General features: G+C 45.8%; 1 protein-coding gene across 1 annotated transcript in view; it reads left to right on the forward strand.

The window, feature by feature from the left end:
- RAB7B (RAB7B, member RAS oncogene family) overlaps positions 1–23,625 on the forward strand; it is a 71,313-nt gene extending 47,688 nt beyond the window's left edge. The window contains exon 6 of the mRNA XM_040423963.1: positions 23,217–23,625. Within this exon, the coding sequence (XP_040279897.1) occupies positions 23,217–23,300 (84 nt within the window). The 3' untranslated portion in view covers positions 23,301–23,625. The remainder of the gene's footprint in view (positions 1–23,216) is intronic.
- The last annotated feature ends 4,025 nt before the right edge of the window (positions 23,626–27,650 follow it).

A 27,650-nucleotide genomic window follows, 5' to 3' on the forward strand; every position in this document is an offset into this window, starting at 1 on the left:
CTGCTACTGACCGCCGCCATCTGGGACCGAGCACCCCAAAGGCAGCTTCAAGGAGTTCCCTGGCATGGCACTTCTTCAAACAATGTGCTGACGACAAGACCCGAGTGGTTTGCACGCTGTGCCATCAGAGCCTGAAGCGAGGCATTAACGTTCTGAACCTTAGCACAACCTGCATGACCAGGCACCTGCATCCAAAGCATGAACTGCAGTGGAGTAAACAAGGCTCCCCCTGCTACCTCTTCTGCTGCTGCCGCCTCAGCCTCTTCTGCTGCTGCTGCCGCCGCCGCCGCCTCGGCCTCTTCCTCCGCCTCTGGAGGAACGTTGGCACCTGCCGCCCAGCAAACATGGGATGTACCACCAACACCACCACCTGCGTCACCAAGCATCTCAACCATGTCACACGGCAGCGTTCAGCTCTCCATCTCACAAACATTTGAGAGAAAGCGTAAATTCTCACCTAGCCACCCTCGATCCCTGGCCCTGAATGCCAGCATTTCTAAACTACTGGCCTATGAAATGCTGTCATTTAGGCTGGTGGACACACACAGTTTCAAACTGTTCATGTCACTTGCTGTCCCACAGTATGTTGTTCCCAGCCGCCACTACTTCTCCAAGAGAGCCGTGCCTTCCCTGCACAAACAAGTGTCCGATAAAATCAAGTGTGCACTGCGCAACGCCATCTGTAGCAAGGTCCACCTAACCACAGATACGTGGACCAGTAAGCACGGCCAGGGACGCTATATCTCCCTAACTGCACACTGGGTAAATGTAGTGGCGGCTGGGCCCCAGGCGGAGAGCTATTTGGCGCACGTCCTTCCGCCGCCAAGGATCGCAGGGCAACATTCTTTGCCTCCTGTCTCCTCCTCCTCCTACTCAGCTTCCTCCTCCTCTTCTTCCACCTGCTCATCCAGTCAGCCACACACCTTCACCACCAACTTCAGCACAGCACGGGGTAAACGTCAGCAGGCCATTCTGAAACTCATATGTTTGGGGGACAGGCCCCACACCGCACAGGAGTTGTGGCGGGGTATAGAACAACAGACCGACGAGTGGTTGCTGCCGGTGAGCCTCAAGCCCGGCCTGGTGGTGTGCGATAATGGGCGAAATCTCGTTGCAGCTCTGGGACTAGCCGGTTTGACGCACATCCCTTGCCTGGCGCATGTGCTGAATTTGGTGGTGCAGAAGTTCATTCGCAACTACCCCGACATGTCAGAGCTGCTGCATAAAGTGCGGGCCGTCTGTTCGCGCTTCCGGCGTTCACACCCTGCCACTGCTCGCCTGTCTGCGCTACAGCGTAACTTCGGCCTTCCCGCTCACCGCCTCATATGCAACGTGCCCACCAGGTGGAACTCCACCTTGCATATGCTGGACAGACTGTGCGAGCAGCAGCAGGCCATAGTGGAGTTTCAGCTGCAGCACGCACGGGTCAGTCGCACTGCGGATCAGACCCACTTCACCACCAATGACTGGGCCTCCATGCGAGACCTGTGTGCCCTGTTGCGCTGTTTCGAGTACTCCACCAACATGGCCAGTGGCGATGACGCCGTTATCAGCGTTACAATACCACTTCTATGTCTCCTTGAGAAAACACTTAGGGCGATGATGGAAGAGGAGGTGGCCCAGGAGGAAGAGGGGTCATTTTTAGCACTTTCAGGCCAGTCTCTTCGAAGTGACTCAGAGGGAGGTTTTTTGCAACACCAGAGGCCAGGTACAAATGTGGCCAGACAGGGCCCACTACTGGAGGACGAGGAGGACGAGGATGAGGAGGAGGTGGAGGAGGATGAGGATGAAGCATGTTCACAGCGGGGTGGCACCCAAAGCAGCTCGGGCCCATCACTGGTGCGTGGCTGGGGGGAAACACAGGACGATGACGATACGCCTCCCACAGAGGACAGCTTGTCCTTACCTCTGGGCAGCCTGGCACACATGAGCGACTACATGCTGCAGTGCCTGCGCAACGACAACAGAGTTGCCCACATTTTAACGTGTGCGGACTACTGGGTTGCCACCCTGCTGGATCCCCGGTACAAAGACAATGTGCCCACCTTACTTCCTACACTGGAGCGTGATAGGAAGATGCGCGAGTACAAGCGCACGTTGGTAGACGCGCTACTGAGAGCATTCCCAAATGTCACAGGGGAACCAGTGGAAGCCCAAGGCGAAGGCAGAGGAGGAGCAAGAGGTCGCCAACGCAGCTGTGTCACGCCCAGCTCCTCTGAGGGCAGGGTTAGCATGGCAGAGATGTGGAAAAGTTTTGTCAACACGCCACAGCTAAGTGCACCACCACCTGATACGGAACGTGTTAGCAGGAGGCAACATTTCACTAACATGGTGGAACAGTACCTGTGCACACCCCTCCACGTACTGACTGATGGTTCGGCCCCATTCAACTTCTGGGTCTCCAAATTGTCCACGTGGCCAGAGCTAGTCTTTTATGCCTTGGAGGTGCTGGCCTGCCTGGCGGCCAGCGTTTTGTCTGAACGTGTATTCAGCACGGCAGGGGGCGTCATTACAGACAAACGCAGCCGCCTGTCTACAGCCAATGTGGACAAGCTGACGTTCATAAAAATGAACCAGGCATGGATCCCACAGGACCTGTCCATCCCTTGTGCAGATTAGATATTAACTACCTCCCCTTAACAATATATTATTCTACTCCAGGGCACTTCCTCATTCAATACTATTTTTAATTTCATTTTACCATTTATATTGCGGGGCAACCCAAAGTTGAATGAACCTCTCCTCTGTCTGGGTGCCGGGGCCTAAATGTGTGACAGTGGCCTGTTCCAGTGGTGGCTGACGTGAAGCCTGATTCTCTGCTATTACATGAAGACAGATTCTGCGCTGACATGAAGCCAGATTCTCTGTTACGGGACCGCTCTCCTCTGCCTGGGTGCCTGGGCCTAAATGTGTGACAGTGGCCTGTTCCAGTGGTGGCTGACGTGAAGCCTGATTCTCTGCTATTACATGAAGACAGATTCTGCGCTGACATAAGGCCAGATTCTCTGTTACGGGACCGCTCTCCTCTGTCTGGGTGCCGGGGCCTAAATGTGTGACAGTGGCCTGTTCCAGTGGTGGGTGACGTGAAGCCTGATTCTCTGCTATGACATGAATACAGATTCTGTGCTGACATAAGGCCAGATTCTCTGTTACGGGACCTCTCTCCTCTGCCTGGGTGCCTGGGCCTAAATGTGTGACAGTGGCCTGTTCCAGTGGTGGCTGACGTGAAGCCTGATTCTCTGCTATGACATGAAGACAGATTCTGCGCTGACATAAGGCCAGATTCTCTGTTACGGGACCGCTCTCCTCTGTCTGGGTGCCGGGGCCTAAATGTGTGACAGTGGCCTGTTCCAGTGGTGGGTGACGTGAAGCCTGATTCTCTGCTATGACATGAATACAGATTCTGCGCTGACATAAGGCCAGATTCTCTGTTACGGGACCTCTCTCCTCTGCCTGGGTGCCTGGGCCTAAATGTGTGACAGTGGCCTGTTCCAGTGGTGGGTGACGTGAAGCCTGATTCTCTGCTATGACATGAATACAGATTCTGCGCTGACATAAGGCCAGATTCTCTGTTACGGGACCTCTCTCCTCTGCCTGGGTGCCTGGGCCTAAATGTGTGACAGTGGCCTGTTCCAGTGGTGGGTGACGTGAAGCCTGATTCTCTGCTATGACATGAATACAGATTCTGCGCTGACATAAGGCCAGATTCTCTGTTACGGGACCGCTCTCCTCTGTCTGGGGGCCGGGGCCTAAATGTGTGACAGTGGCCTGTTCCAGTGGTGGGTGACGTGAAGCCTGATTCTCTGCTATGACATGAAGACAGATTCTGCGCTGACATAAGGCCAGATTCTCTGTTACGGGACCTCTATCCTCTGCCTGGGTGCCTGGGCCTAAATGTGTGACAGTGGCCTGTTCCAGTGGTGGGTGACGTGAAGCCTGATTCTCTGCTATGACATGAATACAGATTCTGCGCTGACATAAGGCCAGATTCTCTGTTACGGGACCTCTCTCCTCTGCCTGGGTGCCTGGGCCTAAATGTGTGACAGTGGCCTGTTCCAGTAGTGGGTGACGTGAAGCCTGATTCTCTGCTATGACATGAAGACAGATTCTGCGCTGACATAAGGCCAGATTCTCCGTTACGGGACCTCTCTCCTCTGCCTGGGTGACTGGGCCTAAATGTGTGACAGTGGCCTGTTCCAGTGGTGGGTGACGTGAAGCCTGATTCTCTGCTATGACATGAATACAGATTCTTCGCTGACATAAGGCCAGATTCTCTGTTACGGGACCGCTCTCCTCTGTCTGGGTGCCGGGGCCTAAATGTGTGACAGTGGCCTGTTCCAGTGGTGGGTGACGTGAAGCCTGATTCTCTGCTATGACATGAATACAGATTCTGCGCTGACATAAGGCCAGATTCTCTGTTACGGGACCTCTCTCCTCTGCCTGGGTGCCTGGGCCTAAATGTGTGACAGTGGCCTGTTCCAGTGGTGGGTGACGTGAAGCCTGATTCTCTGCTATGACATGAATACAGATTCTGCGCTGACATAAGGCCAGATTCTCTGTTACGGGACCGCTCTCCTCTGTCTGGGTGCCGGGGCCTAAATGTGTGACAGTGGCCTGTTCCAGTGGTGGGTGACGTGAAGCCTGATTCTCTGCTATGACATGAAGACAGATTCTGCGCTGACATAAGGCCAGATTCTCTGTTACGGGACCTCTCTCCTCTGCCTGGGTGCCTGGGCCTAAATGTGTGACAGTGGCCTGTTCCAGTGGTGGGTGACGTGAAGCCTGATTCTCTGCTATGACATGAAGACAGATTCTGCGCTGACATAAGGCCAGATTCTCTGTTACGGGACCTCTCTCCTCTGCCTGGGTGCCGGGGCCTAAATGCGTGACAGTGGCCTGTTCCAGTGGTGGGTGACGTGAAGCCTGATTCTCTGCTATGACATGAAGACAGATTCTGCGCTGACATAAGGCCAGATTCTCTGTTACGGGACCTCTCTCCTCTGCCTGGGTGCCTGGGCCTAAATGTGTGACAGTGGCCTGTTCCAGTGGTGGGTGACGTGAAGCCTGATTCTCTGCTATGACATGAAGACAGATTCTGCGCTGACATAAGGCCAGATTCTCTGTTACGGGACCGCTCTCCTCTGTCTGGATGCCGGGGCCTAAATGTGTGACAGTGGCCTGTTCCAGTGGTGGGTGACGTGAAGCCTGATTCTCTGCTATGACATGAAGACTGATTCTGCGCTGACATGAAGCCAGATTCTCTGCTATGGCATGAAGAGACTGATTCTCTGCTGACATGAAGCCAGATTCTTTGCTATGGCATGAAGAGACTGATTCTCTGCTGACGTGAAGCCAGATTCTCTGCTATGGGACCTCTGTCCAATTGATATTGGTTCATTTTTATTTTTTTAATTTTAATTTTAATTCATTTCCCTATCCACATTTGTTTGCAGGGGATTTACCTACATGTTGCTGCCTTTTGCAGCCCTCTAGCTCTTTCCTGGGCTGTTTTACAGCCTTTTTAGTGCCCAAAAGTTCCGGTTTCCATTGACTTCAATGGGGTTCGGGTTCGGGACGAAGTTCGGTTCGGGTTCGGATCCCGAACCCGAACATTTACGGGAAGTTCGGCCGAACTTCTCGAACCCGAACATCCAGGTGTTCGCTCAACTCTAGTCAGGAGGCCTAATTGTCCCGGCCCGAATAAAGAAAAAGGTGTGGAACCTAGGTCTGTTCCAGCTGCCTATGTATATTCAATCAGCTACAACATGGTTGATAGCGAATAAATCCCCAAGAGACAAAGATGTATAGACTGTGATAGATTATTAAAATGTAAAATACACTCAAAAGAGTATATACAATGGTGCACCAATCAAAATATAAATACCAAGTGTTGGCAAAGAAAATATAGTGAAAAACAATCAATAATAATCCCAATATAGAAATCCAGTGCAGATATGTGCAAATTAGCTGAAAATATAAAAATAAGGAATACTGAAGACTAACAGCATTCAAGTATTCAAGCACCTGTGTAAAAGCAAAAATGTCTCTGGAGACTCGATATTAACAGTAGGCAGTCCGTCTCCCTGATTGGTAATACCTCAAAAGCTCGAGTCTTAATATTAGGTCCACACGGTTCCTAGAAGTGCTTGAAATATCACAGGGTTATAGTCCAGCAAATTTCAACGGAGACTGTGCAGTGTCAGTGCAATAAGGTAATTTTGCGGCAGTCAGTATAATTATAGCAGTATTAGTTGTAGATTCTTACTTACATTCAGTCCTGCTATCCACCGTGTCTAAAGACATTGATCACATAAGTGCGTCTGGAAATATGCAATTTTTAGTGAGGATTTGCGACATTTGATGCAATTATCGATGTAAAATGAGAACGCAATCAGTTATAATAATAACTTCATATGGGAAATGTTTCTGATGAACCCACGATCATATGGTACAAAAAACGCATGAGTGCATAGAAAACCGCAGATGAACCGCACCAATACCGCAATACATAGAAAATCATACATGTGAAATCCAGATCTTTCGGATCCATTTTGGGTTTGCCAAAGAGCCCGCTGAAAGCTAACTTGTATAAATAGTCGGCTAGCAAGTCAGTTCCAATATAGCCACTGAGGAAGAAGGAGGATAACCTTCGAAACGCGTCTGGCGTGGAGGAATTGGAGCTGACTAAAAACGGACAACTTTAAATTACATCAACCTGTTATTTTTGTCTGGACCAAGTAAGCGCTTATAAGGAAAAAGAAAAAGAAAAAGGAACCGCGGCCTTTGGATATTGTGCAGCTACCTATGGGTGTGACCGAATCACAGGTGGAATACCCACTCTAATCAAGGTAACCCAGAGTGCATTCACAGCGCATTAGAGCTAGCGCTTGGATCCATAGCTGAAGACCTAAAGATTATAAGATTGGATCACACAGCCTTTTCATTTGGCAGTAAGGCTCACTTACCCTAAAAACCTGCACCACGTGGACGCCACGGTGGATAGCAGGACTGAATGTAAGTAAGAATCTACAACTAATACTGCTATAATTATACTGACTGCCGCAAAATTACCTTATTGCACTGACACTGCACAGTCTCCGTTGAAATTTGCTGGACTATAACCCTGTGATATTTCAAGCACTTCTAGGAACCGTGTGGACCTAATATTAAGACTCTTGAGCTTTTGAGGTATTACCAATCAGGGAGACGGACTGCCTACTGTTAATATCGAGTCTCCAGAGACATTTTTGCTTTTACACAGGTGCTTGAATACTTGAATGCTGTTAGTCTTCAGTATTCCTTATTTTTATATTTTCAGCTAATTTGCACATATCTGCACTGGATTTCTATATTGGGATTATTATTGATTGTTTTTCACTATATTTTCTTTGCCAACACTTGGTATTTATATTTTGATTGGTGCACCATTGTATATACTCTTTTGAGTGTATTTTACATTTTAATAATCTATCACAGTCTATACATCTTTGTCTCTTGGGGACTTATTCGCTATCAACCATGTTGTAGCTGATTGAATATACATAGGCAGCTGGAACAGACCTAGGTTCCACACCTTTTTCTTTATTTGGGCCGGGACAATTAGGCCTCCTGACCTCCTTATTCTATTAGCTACATCAGCGGATTGACTATATTGTACTGCCAATTTTTATTAATTTTAATATTGTAGGAGACTAATTTTAGATAGGGCATATTACTTTCTGTATGGTGACCATCTTTTAATCATTGCTATGAACCTTTATGTATGGTGACCATTGTTATCAATAAATTAGTGTCGCTTTACCAACTGTGTGGTCCAGATATAAGAGTGCCCATTCTTTTTATATTACTGGCTGGTTTTTATGCCTGGCAAAACCTGGCCTGGAACGTGGTGAATAGTCACCCACCTAGCACTTTGACTACTCCCAGTAAGAGCCGTCCCGCATCAGCTATTACAGCCATGCTAAGTACCAAGGTGTCAATTAGCAATAGCTGGTGCTGACACATAAAATACCGGCTCTTACTTCACCGAGGCCAGGAACCTCGGTGACACATACCTTCCATCCACGATGACTCCAGGTACCTTCGTACATACCCCCCCTTTGTTCAACCCTGAGGGCGTGAACACCTGCCATACAGTATACAGTATACATCCCTTCAAGTGCTCTGTCAAGGGTGCGGCTATAGTGGCAAAGTGGGGAACAAATCTCATGTAATAGCCCACCATTCCCAGAAATGACTTTACTTGCCTAGTGGTGACAGGTCGGGGCCAATTTCGTATTGCCTCTATTTTGTTCACTTGAGGTTTGATGACTCCACGCCCAGGTGCTTAGTCTCCTTTAACCCTATCGCACATTTTTTGGGGTTAGCGGTTAGTCCCGCCTTCCAAACTGAGTCCACTACAGCCTGCACTTTGGGTAGGTGACTTTCCCAGTCGGTACTGTGGATAACAATATCGTCCAGGTAAGCTGAAGCGTACAGACTATGTGGACACAGCACAATGTCCATAAGCCGTTGAAAAGTGGCGGGGGCACCATGCAGACCAAAGGGTAGCACATTGTACTGATACAGCCCTTCAGGTGTGATGAAGGCTGTTAAAGATCCAGACCCGAGCCTGCCGATTATAGACCCGACTCTCGGCTCGTTGAGCTGCCTCCATATGCTCCATAACAAGAGGCAACACTGTCTCTATCCGTTCTTGCATCTGGGTAACGTGTTTAATAACACTTTTATACGGAGTGGGCTGTTGTTCCCATGCCTCTTTGGCTACATCCAAGAGACCGCAAGGATGTCTGCCATATAGCAGTTTGAAGGGCGAGAACCCAGTAGAGATCTGGGGTACCTCTCACCCTGTGAACATGAGATAGGGCAGAAGAAGGTTCCAGTCCTTCCCGTCTGTTTGCGGATGGTAAACGGACGTCCGTAGCTGTTTTATGTGCAGCAACTTACAGAGTTCCTGCATCACCATGGACATAAAAGGGGTACCCTGGTCAGTCAGAACCTCTTTAGGTAGCCCCACTCGGGAGAACATTTCCATTAGCTCCTTAGCTATCAGTTTAGCCTATGTATGTCGCAGTGGCACCGTCTCCGGGTACCGAGTGACATAGTCCAGGATGACCAAGATGTGTTGGTGTCTTCTAACGGACTTTGGTACTGGGCCTACGAGGATCAATAGCAATACGCTCAAACGCTACCTCGATGATCAGAAGAGGTACCAAGGGACTATGGAAAAGGTGCTGGGGGCTAGTTGCCTGGCAGGTCGGGCAAGACTTACAGAATTCATCCACCTCCCTAAACACACTGGGCCAGTAAAACTGTTGTAGAATCCGGTCCTATGTTTTCTGCATTCCCAGATGACCCCCGAGAACATGTTGGTGGGCTAACTCTAACACGAGTTTGCGATAAACCTGGGGCACCACCAACTGTTCAATGGGTTCACCCCGCAGCTGGTTTACCCGATACAACATATCCTGCTGAACCACAAAACGGAGGAACACCGACTCTGCCCCAGCTTGTTGTGGTTCACCATCTACTATTAATACATTTTGCTAGACAAGGATAATAGGAATAGCTCACTCCAAATGGCTGTATCACCCTTACAGAGAAGAATATTGAAAATAAGTTAATAATACGGACTGGCACTCTATATGTGTGGATACAGATTACAATATACAGTATATAGTGATCACACTGTTTTAATATCAATGGAAATAAAAAGCTCAATACAAATCACAATAGAATCACAATAAAATAAAAACAAAAAATTGCAAAGCCATATAATAATGGATATATAAAAGTCTATGATTTGAAGACACTGAAGAGCAAATATGTAAAGTTCCTTGTAACTAGGGATGTCCCGATACCATTTTTTAAAGACTGAGTACGAGTACCGATACTTTTATTTAAGTACTCACCGATACCAATTACCGATACCAATTTTAACAATAAAATACACACACATGTATTTTGTGACCACTGACCAACCAAAAGGCCCAAAAACAGAACTATAACATTCCAAGGAGAGTTAGGAGACATTACACTGAATGGTGGCCACAAAGAGACATTATACTGTATGGGGGCCACAAAGAGACATTATACTGTATGGGGGCCACAAGGAGATGTTATACTGTATGGGGGCAGCCACAAGGAGACGTTATACTGTATGGGGGCAGCCACAAGGAGATGTTATACTGTATGGAGGCAGCCACAAGGAGACGTTATACTGTATGGGGGGAAGCCACAAGGAGACGTTATACTGTATGGGGGGCAGCCACAAGGAGACGTTATACTGTATGGGGGCAGCCACAAGGAGACGTTACACTGTATGGGGGCCACAAGGAGATGTTATACTGTATGGGGGCAGCCACAAGGAGACGTTATACTGTATGGGGGCAGCCACAAGGAGACGTTATACTGTATGGGGGCAGCCACAAGGAGACGTTATACTGTATGGGGGCAGCCACAAGGAGACGTTATACTATATGGGGGCAGCCACAAGGAGATGTTATACTACTGTATGGAGGCAGCCACAAGGAGACGTTATACTGTACGGGGGCAGCCACAAGGAGACGTTATACTGTATGGGGGGCAGCCACAAGGGGACGTTATACTATATGGGGGCAGCTACAAGGAGATGTTATACTACTGTATGGAGGCAGCCACAAGGAGACGTTATACTGTATGGGGGAAGCCACAAGAAGACGTTATACTGTATGGGGGCAGCCACAAGGAGACGTTATACTGTATGGGGGCAGCCACAAGGAGACGTTATACTGTATGGGGGCAGCCACAAGGAGACGTTATACTGTATGGGGGGCAGCCACAAGGAGACGTTATACTGTATGGGGGCAGCCACAAGGAGATGTTATACTATATGGGGGCAGCCACAAGGAAATGTAATACTACTGTATGGGGGCAGCCACAAGGAGACGTTATACTGTATGGGGGGCAGCCACAAGGAGACGTTATACTGTATGGGGGCAGCCACAAGGAGATGTTATACTACTGTATGGGGGCAGCCACAAGGAGATGTTATACTACTGTATGGGGGGCAGCCACAAGGAGACGTTATACTGTATGGAGGCAGCCACAAGGAGACGTTATACTGTATGGGGGCCACAAGGAGATATTATACTGTATGGGGGCCACAAGGAGACATACTGTAAGGAGTCAGGACAACAATTTTTGAAGCCCCTCCCTCCTCAGTATAATAGTCTTGTGGCCATCATACAGTAATGTATATTTCTTCTTGCCCTAATGCCTGCTTTTAGAGATCAATGTGCAGCTTGCAGGCAGGAAGGGAAGGACCAGGGCCATAGAAGACAGACACAACACCTTTATTTCTTTCTGTCTGTGACCACTTGGGCTGGTTGTAATCTTCTAACTAAGCTTTATACACTTACTAGGGTCGGTTCCTATAACTTTTAAAACTACTGGCAGGCGAACTCTGTTTGAGGAGGCCGGAGGGTGTCTGGACTCTGGAGAGGCTTTTCCCGCGGCTGGCTTGCTCCTGTGCTCCAATTCGGAGATCAGATGTCTGTGTGGAGTCATCGGGAACATGGGGGGAGGAGCCGGGGACGGCCGCAGCGGAAAGTGTGAATCAGAGCAGCCGCGGGCAAAGTCTCTTTCCAGGCAACCTCCTAACACCACATGCAGAACTGGTCACTTTGGATGGCTGTGGGCGGAGTCTTAAACATACGTGGAGCCGGGGATAGCGGAGGCCGCTGGTAATCAGGGCGAGGGGCTGAGACTGGGAGCAAGAAGAAGCTGTATTTGCTGTGCGAGATGCAGGGGCAGGCCGCGGACGGACACAGACACATTTAGAAGCGGCGCACAGGTATCGGCAGTGGTATTGGGGACATTTGCACGAGTACATGTACTCGTGCAAATGTCCGGTATCGGTCCCGATACCGATACTGGTATCGGTACCGGGACATCCCTACTTGTAACAATGAATAAAAGTTCTTTACAATCAAAAACCTTGAGCGAGTTTTTATATTGTTCTTATAGGAAACGTAAAGTGCAATTGCTTTAAATAAATAGGTGCTACTTTGTTGTATAATTACAAGTGCCGTCTTACAAAAAATAAAAAATAGGTGGGGATAGGTAGTCTTTTTTGTTAATACTGAATGTCCGGACCCAATTGCCACAGGTGATTGCAAGTAAGGTGCTGGTTTGCACTATATGAAAAAATGGACGGGTCTTACCTTCTCCTGGTAGGTTACGATTTAATATGTCCAATATTTCGGCATTACATACCCGATATTGAAGTCCCTGCTGTGTGTGTTATCCCAACCTGCTCAAGCAGACGCCGGCGTATCACATGGTCTGCAACGGGATTCCAGCTTGTGTCTCACAGCGAAGTATCGCGGGAACTGATGCCGTAAGTTGTTCTGTTTGGAGTGCTCCAGTAATTCGAATATCTTTATCCGACTTTTATGATCATCTGTATAGAGGCCTCTTTGTTAGTCCGGTGGGAGTTCTCAGCTTTCACGCCAGACACGTTTCGGCGACCTCTTACCCCTTCCTCAGTGGCAGCCTTTCTCCCATTTTTGGACTAACTATTTATAGACCGCCCAGGTCAGCCAAAGAAATGGTGCGGATTTGGCAACCAAGGATTCGGCTGTTCTCTCTTGTATGCGGTTTTTGTGCGGTTTTATTGCGTTTTTTCATCTACTTATGAGTTTTTTTCTTATAATGTGTCTCATGATTAGTTTTAATTATCCAATGAAAAATAAATATTGTATTGCACTGCTTTGATTTAAAAACAGATAAAATATTACATTTAACTCTAAAATACATTAAAATCCATGGAACATGATAAAATCCATAATGGAACACAGATAAGAGGGGTATGATTATAAATACACACAAATTATTAATAGCTTCATGATATGATATATAGTAAAAACCATAATAGAGTAAAATGGAAGGAAAATGGTTGTAAATACACTCAAAGAAGTACTTAATATGGAATGATTTTCAATGCATGATGACAAAGGGGGGTACGTGTCCGGCTCCTGAGACTCTCCTTTGGAGCCGGACATGTACCCCCCTTTGTCATCATGCATTGAAAATCATTCCATATTAAGTACTTCTTTGAGTGGTTAATCCGCATCGGCTTTTGCGGCAATGCTGGCGGATACAGCAGGGGTCCGGCTATCAGTGACTGACACCACATCCCTACCGCCCCCGGGAAATGATCGGGCAGGTACCGGAGCGGTGTCCGCCCAATCAGCATGACATAATAGTACATCAAATTGCGGGAAGTCACCTACGACTATGACGTACTATTATGTCATTGGTCGGGAATGGGTTAAAGGCAATAGGCCAAAGTTAGTTTTATATCATTTTTTATGTGCTCTTGCTTTCTGAGAATTATTCTACAATATATGTGTAATGCATGCCAAAAGTGTTGATAACCATGGAACAGTTTTAAAAGTTATAATTTCACAAGAAGAAGACTGCCATCTAGTGACGGAATGCTGAGTCACATGATCAACTGAAAATTTACACTTCATATTTTGCACACCGCAGCCCAGCACTGGGCCCTGGAATAATGTAATTTACTGTATTGAAATGACAAATCTGTTCTCAAGAGGCTGGGGATCCTTTTCTTCACGCTTAGTCCATCAAACACTTCTGACTGGAGATGCATATATATGCTTGATAATTCAAGTTCTGGATGCTGCTTAACTTAAGAACTCTTTATAGCGAGTCTGTCACCAGTAAATTAAATTGTAAACCAGGCACTATGCCTTGTCGGGCTAGCTCAGCTGAATGTAATGATGCATTTTACTTCGTGATCTGTTGCTTAATTCTGGAGAAAAAGTAATTTCAATCCATATGAAAATGAATAGTTTTGTGCACTGAGGGTGGGCAGAAGTCATTCTGTACACCTTACTCCTCTTGCTTCCTCTGCCAGCCCATCCCTCTCCTCCTTCATAGACAAGGCCAAGTGTAATGACTATTCATGAACCTGGCCTTGTCAATCAAGAAGGAAAGGGAAAGGCTGCAGAGGAAGCATAAGGAGCAAGGATACACAGGATGCTTGGCCTCACCTTTGCTGCACAAAACTGTTCATTTGCATATGGATTAAAATCACTAATGGTACTTTCACACTTGCGTTAAACTTTTCTGGTATTGAGTTCCGTCCTAGGGGCTCAATACTGGGAAAAAACTGATCAGTTTTATCCTAATGCATTCTGGACGGAGAGCAATACGTTAAGTATGCATCAGGATGTCTTCAGTTCAGTCACTGTAAGTTTTTTGGACGGAGAAAATACTGCAGCACGCTGCGGTATTTTCTCCGTCCAAAATTCCAGAACACTTGCCGGAATGCCGGATCGGGCATTATTTTCCATTGAAATGCATTAATGCCGGATCTAGCCCCAAGTGTTCTGGAAAAACGGATCCGGTTTTGCGGTCTGCGCATGCGCAGACCTTTAAAAATGTGAAAAATATAAATAATACCGGATCCGTTTTTCCAGATGACAACCGGAGAGACGGATCCGGTATTGCAATACATTCGTGAGCCGGATCCGGATCCGTCTGCAAATGGTATCCGTTTGCTGGATCTGCCTGCCGGAATCCAACAACGCAAGTGTGAAAGTACCCTTAGGCTACTTTCACACTAGCGTTTTTCTTTTCCGGCGCTGAGTTCCGTCCTAGGGGCTCAAATCCGGAAAAGAACTGATCAGTTTTATCCCCATGCATTCTGAATGGAGAGTCAGTCCTTCAGGATGCGTCAGGATGTCTTCAGTTCAGTCTTTTTGACTGATCAGGCTTTTCAGAAAAACGTAGCATGCAGTATTTTTACCTCCGGCCAAAAAGCCTGAACACTTTGACTGAACGCCTGATCAGGCCTTTTTCCCATTGACTTGCATTAACGCCGGATCTGGCACTGTGTGTTCAGTCAAAACGGATCCGGCTTTTGCATGTTAAGCCCGAAAAATGTGAAAAAAAAGTTAAAGTCCATAAATGGCGGATCCGTTTTTTCCAATGCATTTTTTCATTGTGATCAAAATCCTGATCAGGATTCAAATGTAATCCGTTTTCACACGTTTTTCCGGATCCGGCGGGCAGTTCCGGTGTCGGAATTGAACGCCGGATTAAAACAACGCTAGTGTGAAAGTAGCCTTAGTCTCCAGAATGAAGCAGTGGATTGCTAAGTATAAGTTACCATTACATTCAGCTGAGCTAGCACTACAAGGCATTGTGCCTGGGAAACAGATTCTACTTGAAAGATTCCAGAACTAGTTTGTTACAATAGTATCTATCTATCTATGGAGAAAAGAGTCAGCACTCCAATTAAAGTGGACTTTTTCATGCTTCTGCAACGTTTCAGCTCAACTTAGTGGAGCCTTTGTCAAGCCCCATTGAGTTGAGCTGAAAAGTTGCAGAAGCATAGGTGAATAAAGGAGTACACTTTTTTCACTTTATTTGGTGCTGCCTCTTTTCCTCATTTTTTTCAACTTGCTGGGTCCTTTTCCATGATATATTGGTTTGGGTGTGGTGGGCTACCAAACATTCAGGAGAATACAGCACTACATAACTATTACATCTGGTGATGTCTCCTCTGATGTAGATGTTCTCTTTCCCCAACCTTTTCATTGACACTAGACCGACATGACATCTTGTTGCAGCCATATGTCAGTTCTGCAGAGCTCGCCACTTTGACATTCAAGATTCCTCCCTTTTCCATCATCCTCCCCACCTTCTGAACAGAAACTTCTCATTCTGGAGCTCCAACAGTATCATTCTGTTGCTCCCCCCAATACTGCACTCGTTGTGCCCCCTAATTGCTCCCAAATAGTATACTGAAGAAAAAATAGTGCCATACAGATAGTTCCCCGAAAATATTAGTACCCTAAAAAAATAATTGTGATGAGCACCATGCCATTAATAGTTGTAGCGCTCTCTTATAGTGCCCCCAGTAATAATGCCTCTATAGTGCCCCCAGTAATAATAATGCCCCCTCTAGTGTCTCCACCAATAATAATACCCCCAATTATTCACCAGTAACAATAATGCCCACTAAAGTACCCACATGAATAATATTTCCTCTGAATTATGCTGCCATATTAAAAGTGCAACCAGTAATGCCCCAATAGTGCCCCAGTATTAAAATGTACCTGAAGTAATGCCTCCTATAGTGCCCCCAGTAATGCCCCCTATAGTGTCCTGTATGCTCTTCAAGTGACAAAGTAAATAAAATCTAATACTCACCTGAGTTTCACGCCATTGACTGTGATGCAGGCCCCAGGCCTCTACTGGCCTGAGATGCCTGTGTCCTGGCACAGGTAGTTGTGATGACATTGTGTTGCCGGCGTCCCTATGAAGGTATTCTACATGATGTTGTCGCTTGGAGCACCTGTGCGCCACTCTACTGCCTCAGAGGCTTAAGGTCTAGTGGCCTTTAGCCAATGAGAGTGAATGCCATCAGCTCCTTTCCCATCTGTAGTATTCAACTGTACTGTTATCCTATAGTTGAATCCAGGGGGCACCTATGGCAACTGGCCAGGTAATTTGACATGTGAAACATTAAGGTTAGCACTGCAGCTTTGAGGAGAGCTCAGAATGCCTCCTAGGAGTTGGCGCACCATGAAGTTTTCCAGCAAGGTCTGTGGCTAATCCAGCCCTGATTGTACCAAGTTTGCTGAGAGATTTATGCAGCTGCTGATTTATTTAGCTCACACAGCAGCTGCTGATTAACCTAAAACAGGAAAATCCCTGTAAATACAGATCTAAGGCCAGAGGATGATGCAGTCATGCGAGTAAAAAGCAGGCAAAAATGTACACACCTATATCAATTATATTTCTCAAGGTTCACCAGTTTCAGTTTGCAGAGAGTCTGTCTGCACTTTAAACTATGCTAAACTGCTGACAGCATTAGCCAGGGGCCAGAGATAGCTATATGAACATACTTTCTGTGGAGAAATGAAAATATGAACTTTTATTCTGCCAGACTCTGCTCCTTAAGTGTACTAGAGGAGGAGCATCTCTGTGACATGTACTCTGCTCTTCACAGCTCTGCCCTTCTTTTCTGAATGACAGCTTTAGTAATCTCCTGGTTGGATGCTACAGTTGTCACTCAGAGCCGAGGGGAGGACTGTGAAGCAGCTGATTGTAGAGAGCACTTCACAGTGGAGCACTGCCTCCTGGGCAATTGCAGGAGCAGAATCAGGAAGAATAAAAGCTCACATTCACACTACTCCTGATAATAAAAAGTCCACAAAGGGTATGTTTGTCCTGCTCTCCCTAGCCACTACCTAACATGGTTAGTTTAGCTTGGTCAAAACTGCTGACAAACTATTAAATCTATAGCCAGCCCCTTGAAATGAGGTAGCACTAAAACTGGCCATACACATGATTGCGATAGTTTTTTTGTCTGTTTTAAGTCTGCCTCATGTGCCTGCACCAAATTTATGAGCTGGTGCTTCTTAATAATATATTTGGAGTGAGGGCAATGCGGTTTACACCTATTTGTGCAAAAGTAGACCTGAGGGTTGCCTGGTCTAGGTTGTGCCTTTTTTTTTTTTGCGAATTTTGAAAAAGTCGCACATAGTAAATAAGCCATAATCCAGGTCTAATCTCACTTGCCATGATATGTGACTTTTTTAAGCCACAAAATATGACATATCTAATTTAATAAATGTCCCCCTAGATAGATGTCCCCCTGGCAGCAGATGCTGAGGAAAAAAGGAATCAAGCATGCTAGATGTCAACATGCGCAAATCTTAGTTTTTTGTGAGATAAACCATTGCCAGTCGGCCCCCAATTAAATAAACATAGACACTAACAGATAAGTGCCCCCAGTATCAATAATGCCCCAGTATTAAAAAAGCTACCTTAGTGCCCCTAATAATAGTGCCTCAAGCAAAATAATGCCCCCAATATTAATTATATTATGTATTTTGCCTTCAGTAATAATACCCCTAGTGCCATTCCCCACTGCATGACGCATGCCATTCCAAGCATACATACCGCAGCCTCTTCTGGCCTGCTTTGTCCCAGAGCAGGAGGGTTATGGAGAACAACACAGCGTCAGAGTCGCGTTGACGCTGGGAGTGGGAAGATACACAGGTCCTTTGGCACCCGTAGGGCATAGTAGTGATTTCTGTCCTGACGTCTGAGGTCAAAGGACCTTAAAACAGGAGGAAGGAACAGGGGGGCAGCGGTGTATTATCAGAAGCTGGGGAGGGCATTACAGAAGGGCCAACGGCGGCCGTCGCCCTCATTACAATATACATTGCAGCCGCCAAAGTGACATGATAGTGAGATCGCAGCAAGGCTGACTGCAGCCGGTAATGTGTATTGTAGTGAGGGTGCCGGGACGCAGCTGGCCCTGCTGTAATCTTATCATCATGGCACAATGTACAGTATTAAGGGAACGACATCCAGAACACACTGTAGGCAATTGGCCCACTGGGAAGTTTCCCTTTAGGGTCAATTGCCAATTCCCACTTTGTCAAACTACCTCTGTAAGTGACATCTGCATGAAACTGCCCACAGGCCTATTATCATCATAAACAGAGCCAAGCACTGCCTGGAGGGATGTAAAGCCACTGCCACTGGACTCTGAAGCAGCGTAAATGTGTTCTCTGGAGTGATTAATCACATTTCAGTATCTGAAAGTCTGATGGATGAATATAGGTTAGGTAGATACCTACAGAAGACCACCTACATAGCGCCTTCTATAAAAAAAAAAATCTGTGTAGAAGGGAAAACAGTATGGGGCTGTCTTTCAATGTTTTGGCTAGGCCCCTTATTTCCAAAGAAGGGTACTGTTAATGCTACAGTATGCAAAGACATTTTAGACCATTGTAAGCATTTGAAGCACCAGTATGCTGAAGTCCCTTTCCATTCTCAGCACGATATAAGCACTGGTGCTGTAATCCCCAATAAAACTTTAGATTTTTTTACTGCAATTGTGTACATCAAAGGCCTTAAGAACGGGGGCATTGGGGGTGGGAATCCTGTGGATTGTGCTAGCCATGCATGGATTATACTTGATTTTCAAGCACATTCCACAGATCCTCAATCATATTGAGATGTAAGGGTAGGTTCACATTAAGTTTTTGGAGGAGGTTTTGAGGGAGACTTTTCTGCAGGTTTTTCAGCCAAAGCCAGATTTGGATTCAAAAGGAATCAGGAATATAAAGGAAGGATTTATAGTTCTCCTGCCTGCTGGATCCACTTCTGGCTTTGGAAAATCTACTTCAAAATCTCCTCCAAAAAAACTTTGTGTGAACCTACTCTAAGGAGGCCAAGTCAACACCTTGAACTTTTTATTTTGCACATAAGTCAAACCATTCTTGAACATTTCTTTTGCAGTGTGCAACTATTCTTCTGAGGCCACTACCACTAGGAAATATCATTGCCCTGAAGTGGTGTACCTGGTCTGCAAAAATGTTTTGTAAACTTCACATGAAAGATAGGACATAAGCTTTCCAAGCTGTGCGCTAACCAGAGGTTCACACTGCCTTGCTAGTTTTCTGTGGGAGCATGTAATGTGATCTTCAGTGAGCTGGCAGTCACTCTTGGTATCACAAGACAGATTGATCACAGAATTCAGAATTCAGAAAGAATTAGGATGCAGGGTACCACTACTGCCTAGAAATACTGCCTGTACCACGAGCCACACAAGAAAGGCAATGGGAGATTAGGGAGATTAACAAGTGGCTCAAAAACTGGTGTAGGAAGGAGGGGTTTGGGTTCCTGGAGAACTGGGCCGATTTTTCTATCGGCTACAGGCTCTATCGTAGGGACGGGCTGCACCTCAATGGGGAAGGGGCAGCTGTGCTGGGGAGAAAGATGGCTAGAAGGTTGGAGGAGTGTTTAAACTAGGGACTGGGGGGGAGGGTAATTACGTTATAGGAGGGGAAGATAGTGCAGATAGAGACCGGGGGCAAGGTAATAAGAATGGGGGAGGAATGGAAGGAGGGACTAGAACAGTACAGAAGGAAAGGTGTAGGGTAAAAAATATACATAAACCTCTCAAATGTATGTATACTAATGCCAGAAGCCTGACTAATAAAACTGGTGAACTGGAATTAGTGATGTGTGAGGAGGACTATGACATAGTGGGAATAACTGAGACATGGCTGGATGAAAGCTATGACTGGGCAGTTAATGTACAAGGTTACAGTCTGTTTAGAAAGGATCGTCAAAACCGGAGAGGGGGAGGGGTCTGCCTTTATATAAAGTCCTGTCTAAAGCCCACAGTCCGAGAAAATATAAGTGAGGGACATGAACATGTGGAGTCACTGTGGGTAGAGATACATGGAGCTAAAAACAACAATAAATTACTAATAGGAGTTTACTATAAACCACCGAATATACCAGAGTCCACAGAAAATCTACTACTAAACGAGATAGACGAGGCGGCAAATCATAATGAGGTGGTTATTATGGGGGACTTCAACTACCCAGATATAGACTGGGAAACTGAAACTTGTATATCTCATAAGGGAAACAGGTTCGTGGCAATAACCAAAGACAATTACCTCTCCCAACTGGTTCAGGACCCGACTAGAGGGACGGCCATACTGGACTTAGTATTAACCAATAGACCTGACAGAACAACAGACGTGCAGGTTGGGGGACACCTGGGAAATAGTGACCATAAAGTAATAACCTTCCAATTATCATTCAAAAGAGCGTTTCTACAGGGAGGAACAAAAATACCAAACTTCAAAAAAGCTAAATTTAGCCAACTAAGAGAGGCCATAGGCCAAACTAACTGGGACAAAGTCCTCACAAATACAGACACAAAATGGGATATCTTTAAAAACATCCTAAAAACTCATTGTGAGAGGTACATACCGTATGGTAATAAAAGGTTAAGGAACAAAAAGAAACCAATGTGGATAAATAGAACTGTAAAGAAAGCAATAAATGACAAAAAGAAAGCATATAAAACACTAAAACAGGAGGGTAGCACGGAAGCACTGAAAAACTATAAGGAAAAAAATAGAACATGTAAAAAACAAATAAAAGCGGCCAAACTAGAGACCGAGAGATTAATTGCCAAAGAGAGTAAAACTAACCCTAAAATGTTCTTCAATTATATAAATGTTAAAAAGTATAAATCTGAAGGTGTCGGCCCTTTAAAGAGTAATGAGGGGGGAGTCGCAGAGAGCGACGAGGAGAAAGCAAAGCTGTTAAATATTTTTTTCTCCAATGTATTCACTGAGGAAAATAAACTGTCAGATGACATGCAGAATGTAAAAATAAATTCCCCATTAAAAGTGTCCTGTCTGACCCAGGAAGAAGTACATCAGCAACTTAAAAAGATTAAAATAGACAAATCGCCAGGACCGGATGACATACACCCCCGTATCCTAAAGGAATTAAGTAATGTCATAGCCAGACCCTTATTTCTGATATTTGCAGACTCTATACTGACAGGGAATGTCCCACAGGATTGGCGCATGGCATATGTGGTGCCAATATTCAAAAAGGGGCCAAAAACAGAGCCTGGAAACTATAGGCCGGTAAGTTTAACATCTGTTGTGGGTAAACTGTTTGAAGGTTTTCTGAGAGATGCTATATTAGAGCATCTCAATGGAAATAAGCAAATAACGCCATATCAGCATGGCTTCGTGAGGGATCGGTCATGTCAGACTAATTTAATCAGTTTCTATGAGGAGGTAAGTTCTAGACTTGACAGCAGCGAATCAATGGATGTCGTATATCTGGACTTCTCCAAAGCATTTGACACTGTACCACATAAAAGGTTAGTATATAAAATGAGAATGCTCGGACTGGGAGAAAACATCTGTATGTGGGTAAGTAACTGGCTGAGTGATAGAAAACAGAGGGTGGTTATTAACGGTACACACTCAGATTGGGTCACTGTCACTAGTGGAGTACCTCAGGGGTCAGTCTTGGGCCCTATTCTCTTCAATATATTTATTAATGATCTTGTAGAAGGCTTGCATAGTAAAGTATCAATTTTCGCAGATGACACTAAACTGTGTAAAGTAATTTACACTGATGAGGACAGTATACTACTACAGAGGGATCTGGATAGATTGGAGGCTTGGGCAGATAAGTGGCAGATGAGGTTTAACACTGATAAATGTAAAGTTATGCACATGGGAAGGAAAAATGCAAGTCACCCGTACATACTAAATGGTAAAACACTCGGTAACACTGACATGGAAAAGGATCTAGGAATTTTAATAAACAGCAAACTAAGCAGCAAAAAACCAGTGTCAGGCAGCTGCTGCCAAGGCCAACAAGATAATGGGTTGCATCAGAAGGGGCATAGATTCCCGTGATAGGAACATAGTCCTACCACTTTACAAATCGCTAGTCAGACCACACATGGAGTACTGTGTACAGTTCTGGGCTCCTGTAAACAAGGCAGACATAGCAGAGCTGGAGAGGGTTCAGAGGAGGGCAACTAAAGTAATAACTGGAATGGGGCAACTACAGTACCCTGAAAGATTATCAAAATTAGGGTTATTCACTTTAGAAAAAAGACGACTGAGGGGAGATCTAATTAATATGTATAAATATATCAGGGGTCAGTACAGGGATCTATCCCATCAGCTATTTATCCCCAGGACTGTGACTGTGACGAGGGGACATCCTCTGCGTCTGGAGGAAAGAAGGTTTGTACACAAACATAGAAAAGGATTCTTTACGGTAAGAGCAGTGAGACTATGGAACTCTCTGCCTGAGGAGGTGGTGATGGTGAGTACAATAAAGGAATTCAAGAGGGGCCTGGATGTATTTCTGGAGCTTAATAATATTACAGGCTATAGCTACTAGAGAGGGGTCGTTGATCCAGGGAGTTATTCTGATTGCCTGATTGGAGTCGGGAAGGAATTTTTTATTCCCCTAAAGTGGAGAAAATTGGCTTCTACCTCACAGGGTTTTTGGCCTTCCTCTGGATCAACTTGCAGGATAACAGGCCGAACTGGATGGACAAATGTCTTTTTTCGGCCTTATGTACTATGTTACTTATGTACTATGTTAGGGTGGGAGCAGGAAAAGGACTGATAAGAGGAGCACTAGACATTTTTCTCTGATAAAATGTATTATAAAGTTCCCTGTACTATTGTTTTATACAATGTTGTACAACGTGTTATTGGCCATTTAAGTATACACTGTATAAATCATACCTACTAGTGTTATTATGAGATTATAAAATGGATTTGTAACTTAATTGATTTTATTCTTTCATGTATATTTTTGTATTTTCACAGTATCAGGAGTGCAGAGAAAGTCACCTTACAGATTCCATCAAATTAACTCAACTAAAAGACTCTCACACCAGTTCCTGCTGCTGACAGGATGTGATATTACCATACAAGAAACTGTTTTTCTATATCAATGTTTGGACAGATAATGAAAGCCATCAAGTCAAATGGACAAATGTATGGTGATGAAATAACTTGCTGCCTTGGTCATTTATTTAGACTCCTATGGAGAACTAGAACATCTTACAATTGTTGCATACTTTATGCATATGGGATATGTTAAAAACAGCATGTAAAGCAACACACAAAATTCAGCATTGAAGAATTGTATTATGTTTTAAATAGTACCAGATTTCAATGATTTTGTTATCTTTAAATTCCCCAATCATCCAATTAAAAGTGTTCTGCTGCTTCATATGTTTACTGTTTGTGTCTTCAATGTGGTTTCATATATTTAAACTGTATAGCATATTTAATATTAGAGGGGTTGTCTGTGATTTTGATATTGATGGGCTATCCTCAGGATAGGTCATCAATCTCCGACACCCGGCACTGCCACTGATAAGCTATTTGAAGAGTCTGCAGCATTTCGTTAACACCAGGCCAGTGAGTGATGTCCCGTTCATCGGTCACATGGTCTTGGCGCAGCTGTGGTTGCATTGTACAAGAGAGAGTGTGCATTTTTATTCCTGAATGCTTATGCAAAAGTCACAGCAGTGAGTAGTGTAAGAATTGCTTTAAAGAAGCTCCTTGGCCTATTAACTACCTGAGCAGCCGTGTCACACATAAAAAATTGTGAAAAGTCCATTTGTGTAACATCTGCTAGTCTACTGCATGCTGACAACTGTAACTGATGTGCCTGAACTTAATTCAGTTAAGAATTGTTCTTCTATTAATCTGGCCTCATTATTCCCTGCAATGCTACACTGCCCCGACATCTACGTCTACATCCACATCTACGTCTCTGAGCTATGTCAAAGAGGTTTTCCAGGATCCTGATATTGATGACCTATCCTCATGATAAGTTATTAATATCTCATCGGTGAGGGTCTGATAACCTGCACCTCCACCAATCAGCTGTTCTCTGCAGCCCCTGATGCTGGAGCTAGATTTTGAATGGTGTAGTAAGCACAGCTCCTTTCAAAGTGTGGTGGTTGTGCTGAGTTACTGCAGCTCAATGAGAGAATGGAAGTTGAGCTGCAGTTACTTAGCACGGCCATTACATTTTGAACAGAGCTGTACTTCCTGTCCCGTTCCAGGACTGAGGGCTGCAGAGAACAGCTGATTGGTGAGGGAGTGGAGAATCGGACCCTCACTGATCAGATAGCAATGACCAATTATGAGCTTGGAAAACCCATTTAAGCCAACAAGATAGTGTATACTAGACTATTATTACGTGGCACTGCGGACAGGTATTTTTAATGGGAAAGTTGGCATCTAAGACAAAACTTCATCCACTAGCTTGAAGCACACATCCCAATAAACACATACCAGGAGAATAAGTACAGTGTCTCCAATACCTGCCCATTCTGCTCTCCTACTTTTAGGTCTCACAGTAGAGTCCAGCTACACATGTGCTGCGCAACAAGAAAGTCGTGCGACATTTCATTTAATGAATTTCAAGGGTGCCCCTATGGGACATGCTACGACTGTCATAAAAAATTCATCGAAGTCACATTTTTCGGAGACCGTTTCTGAGACTGTTGCGTTGCAGTCACAACACGTGGCATGACCCATTGTGACACCATTGAAATACATTCTATCAAATGTTGTGTTGAGCAACTTGTGACCGTGTAGCCAGACCAGAAGTGCATGCACTTTTGTAATGTGGGTGTCATCAGTGATGTTCAAAGAGGCTGCAGGTTATTTCTAACTGCAGGCAGAAAAGGCGGTGTGAAATTCACAAAGACTCTGAAATCCATAGGAATAGGAAGTAGTCAACAAATAAAACTATTTATTACCCCTTCTGTATGGTTTTCTGTCACAAGTTCCTGTATGCTTAAAGAGTAACTTAACCTTTGTGTAAAAATTTAATAAGATGTCTCTAATGCCCTAATGAAACTTTTTCTAATATACTTTATTAATAAATTTTGTATTTTTATTATACTTTTTCCTTCTTGGCGTACCATTCACAGTGCATCTAAAACTCTGTTCTCTGTACACCACTGACAGCTCAGAGGTGTTCGGAGTATGGACTCTGAAATTTTTGACTTGGGCCGCATAAGCAGGGAGTTCGGGCAAGGAAAGCATATTGCTGCTCCTGCCCGAGCCTCCCAGAGGATTACTAACTTCTTACATAGCACATGGGTACCCTGTACCCATGTACTATACCAGGATTAGCTGAGCGGAGCGGGCTCCAGCTTCTGCCTGCTAAGCTAAGAGCTGACATGCAGTTCTCTTAGCTTAGCGGAGCAGGTAGAAGGGTACCCATGTGCTATTCCAGGAGTTAGTAATCCTCTGGGGGACACGGGCAGGAGCAGCAATCTACACTCCTTGCCCGTACTCCCTGCTTATGCGGCCTAATTCATAAATTTCATAGTCCGTACTCCGTACACCACTGAGCTGTCAGCGTTGTACAGAGAACTGAGTTTTAAGCGCACAGTGAATTGTGCGCTTCAGGGAGGAAAAAGTATAATAAAAATACAAAATTAATTAATAAAGTATATTAGAAAAAGTTTTATTAAGGCATTAGGGACATCATATTAAAATTTTACACAAAGGTTTAGTTACTCTTTAACCTGTTCCAGACACGTGACGTACCAGTACGGCATGTTGTCCCGGTACTTAAGGACACATAACGTACTGGTACGCCATGTATAGTTCCGATTACCGCCGCCCGGAGGGCGGTGATCGGAACCCGGTGCCTGCTCAAATCATTGAGCAGGCACCTTGGCTCAATGCGCCAGGGGGTCCTGTGACCCCCCCATGTCGGCGATTGCAGCAAACCGCAGGTCAATTCAGACCTGCGGTTTGCTGCGTTTCCGGGTTATTCGGGTCTCTGGGGACCCGATAACCCGGAACAGGATGGTGATCGGTGGTGTGATAATACACCACCAATCACCATCCTGCAATCCTGAGAGGTGATGGTGAGATCACCTCTCAGGATCGCTCTCTCATTGGTCGGCTGGGCGGCAGTTCAAATTACTGCAGCGCTCCTCTCCTCCTCCTTTTGTGTCCGGGAGCCGTGGATCGCCAGCAGCACAGATCTCCAGCCAGGACCCCAGCACCCCCATCTGTGCCCCAGCACCCCCAGCACCACCCAGGTATTTAGGGAAAGGTTAGGGAAAGGTTAGGTTAGGCAGGGATATTCAGGGAAAGTTAGTGAGAAAAAAAAACAACAAATTTTTGTTGCATCACCCTAAGGCCTCATGCACACGACCGTGTCCGTTGAAAACTCGGAAAATGCACCGTTTGTCATCCGCCTCCGTGATCCGTGTATCCTGTCCGTCAAAAAAATATGACCTGTCCTATTTTTTTGACGGACAACGGTTCACGGACCCATTCAAGTCAATGGGTCCGTGAAAAAACACGGATGCACACAAGATTGGCATCCGTGTCCGTGATCCGTGTCCGTAGGCTACTTTCATACAGACGGATCCGAAGATCCGTCTGCATAAAAGCTTTTTCAGAGCTGAGTTTTCACTTCGTGAAAACTCAAATCCGACAGTATATTCTAACACAGAGGCGTTCCCATAGTGATGGGGACGCTTCTAGTTAGAATATACTACAAACTGTGTACATGACTGCCCCCTGCTGCCTGGCAGCACCCGATCTCTTACAGGGGGCTGTGATCCGCACAATTAACCCCTCAGTTGCTGCACCTGAAGGGGTTAATTGTGTGTATCATAGCCCCCTGTAAGAGATCAGGGGCTGCCAGGCAGCAGGGGGCACACCCCCCTCCCTAGTTTTAATTTCATTGGTGGCCAGTGCGGCCCCCCCGGCCCCCCCTCCCTCTATTGTATTAATATCATTGGTGGCCAGTGCGCCCCCCCCGGCCCCCCTCCCTCTATTGTATTAATATCATTGGTGGCCAGTGCGGCCCCCCGGCCCCCCCTCCCTCTATTGCATTAATATCATTGGTGGCCAGTGCGGCCCCCCCGGCCCCCCCTCCCTCCCTCTATTGTATTATCATTGGTGGCCAGTGTGCGGCCCCCTCCCTCCCTCTATTGTATTAATATCATTGGTGGCCAGTGTGCGCCCCCCCCAGCCCCCCCTCTATTGTATTAATATCATTGGTGGCCAGTGTGCGGCCCCCCCCCCCCCCCCCCCGATCATTGGTGGCAGCGGAGAGTTCCGATCGGAGTCCCAGTTTAATCGCTGGGGCTCCGATCGGTAACCATGGCAACCAGGACGCTACTGCAGTCCTGGTTGCCATGGTTACTTAGCAATATTAGAAGCATCATACTTACCTGCTGCGCTGTCTGTGACCGGCCGGGAGCT

The sequence above is a fragment of the Bufo bufo genome, chromosome 3 (genome assembly GCF_905171765.1).
Source record: "Bufo bufo chromosome 3, aBufBuf1.1, whole genome shotgun sequence".
Taxonomy (NCBI): domain Eukaryota; kingdom Metazoa; phylum Chordata; class Amphibia; order Anura; family Bufonidae; genus Bufo; species Bufo bufo.